The following is a 1,664-nucleotide window of genomic DNA, read 5'->3' on the forward strand; positions in this document are numbered from 1 at the left end:
GCAGCCATTACAGATGAACATGTGTTTGTTGTTGTTCGAGGAGCAGCTCGGTCACACACTAATGTCTTTAGTTTGTTATCATTACTAAGGTGCAGGAATACTTTCCCCTTTTTTYCACATCATGTCTCCTGCCTGGATCTGTTATTATCTCACTCTGAAGCACAGAGGAGTATCAGAGGTGAGCTCGCTTCAACTGTTTTTTATGTCGTGGTCTCATTTCAGGACTCAGGCATTTTGTGAATGAAGCAGATATTTCAGTTAAAATACATAAGTAAAAATATTTATCTGACTATAATACTACCCCCCAACTTTATGGATGATTTTATGGATTAAATTTTACGTATTATACTTGAATAAATACGGTAAGTTTTACTTTCATCAATAAAGATAATCTCACCAGTTAAATTCACACAGTAAACACAAGTRAGGGTTTTCATACAATAGTTAGTGGCAAATTTTAAAAGCACCAGTCAGTTTCACCTTTCTCATTACATTTTTTCATAAAAAAACGGAGGTAATAAAAGATACAAAACATTCAAAAATATTCAAACTACAGTACACGACCTTAATACCCGAGTCACCATTTCTAAACAAGTCAGACCTTTAGAAGTGATGCATCAACCAACCACCTTGGAGGAATCCAGAGACACTCCAGACTTACGGAGCTGAACCGYCCTCTTCATCAGAGGCCTTGAGAACAAAAACAGCATCATCAAGAACATAATAATCGTTATACATGTCTCCTTCACACAGGTATGGCAAACGGGTCACAGCCTCCACCTGGAAGCCGACCCGGTGGAAAACATTGTTGGACATGGAGGTCACTTGCTCCTCCCACGTGTTCCCTGAGACTTTTAGATGTGTTTTTGGACGCTCCCATCTTCCTCCTGCAGAAACAAAGACAGCTGTGAAGTGGACTGCAGACGTTTATAAAACCTGTGCTGTGCTCTCTGCTGACCGATTTCCACCCATGGCTGGAAGGGAAGCACAGCAGCCAGGACCAGCCTCCCCGTCTTCGGGACTAAGGATCTCTTAATGTCCTGCAGGAGGTGCAGAGGATCATCGCAGCGGTCCAACAGGTTCAAACAGCTGATCACGTCGTACTGGAAACCAGTGTTCTGCCACTCATCTATTCCCAGCAACCTGTGGCCAACACAACTTAGACTAAGCATGTGAAATAACACAAATAACACAATCACTATTTCAGAAAGTGGCTTCTGAGACCCAGGTCCTGATAAAAACCCAGATCCTCTCTGCTCTGTATCTGTTACACGTCACATTAAGATTTACACAGAAAAATGAGAAAGAGAAAAAATTTAAGAGAAAGAGTCGTTATAACCTTAAAGGGACAGAGATATTTGTAAAACCCAACTAGTTTGAAGGAACGGTGAACTTTAATTCAAGGAATAAAACTATGGAGTAATTTGGGGAGTGATGTAAAAACACAGGATCATTATGTACATTTAAGAAAATGATAAAAGCTGGATTGTTAAATATGAAACAGTATAAAATGTATCTCTGGAGGGATTAGATGTTCTTTTTTTTTGTTTTAATAACAGATTATTTTGTTATATGAACTTATTCTGGAAAAAAGGGGCAGATATAAGTTTTTTCTTCTCTCTGCTGTCTTTCATTTAATTTGTGATTTTGATATACATATATTA

The 1,664-nt window shown here is 38.8% G+C and overlaps 1 protein-coding gene across 1 annotated transcript in view; it reads right to left on the minus strand.

Moving 5' to 3' along the window:
- Positions 1-291: 291 nt before the first annotated feature.
- The window catches only part of mettl9 (methyltransferase 9, His-X-His N1-histidine), a gene marked incomplete at its 5' end in the record, with an annotated part of 3,071 nt that continues 1,698 nt past the window's right edge, over positions 292-1,664 (minus strand). Inside the window, 2 exon segments of the mRNA XM_014029614.1 lie at positions 292-887; positions 959-1,143. Of these exon segments, the coding sequence (XP_013885068.1) occupies positions 658-887; positions 959-1,143 (415 nt within the window).

The sequence above is a fragment of the Austrofundulus limnaeus genome, unplaced genomic scaffold (assembly GCF_001266775.1).
Source record: "Austrofundulus limnaeus strain Quisiro unplaced genomic scaffold, Austrofundulus_limnaeus-1.0 Scaffold927, whole genome shotgun sequence".
Taxonomy (NCBI): domain Eukaryota; kingdom Metazoa; phylum Chordata; class Actinopteri; order Cyprinodontiformes; family Rivulidae; genus Austrofundulus; species Austrofundulus limnaeus.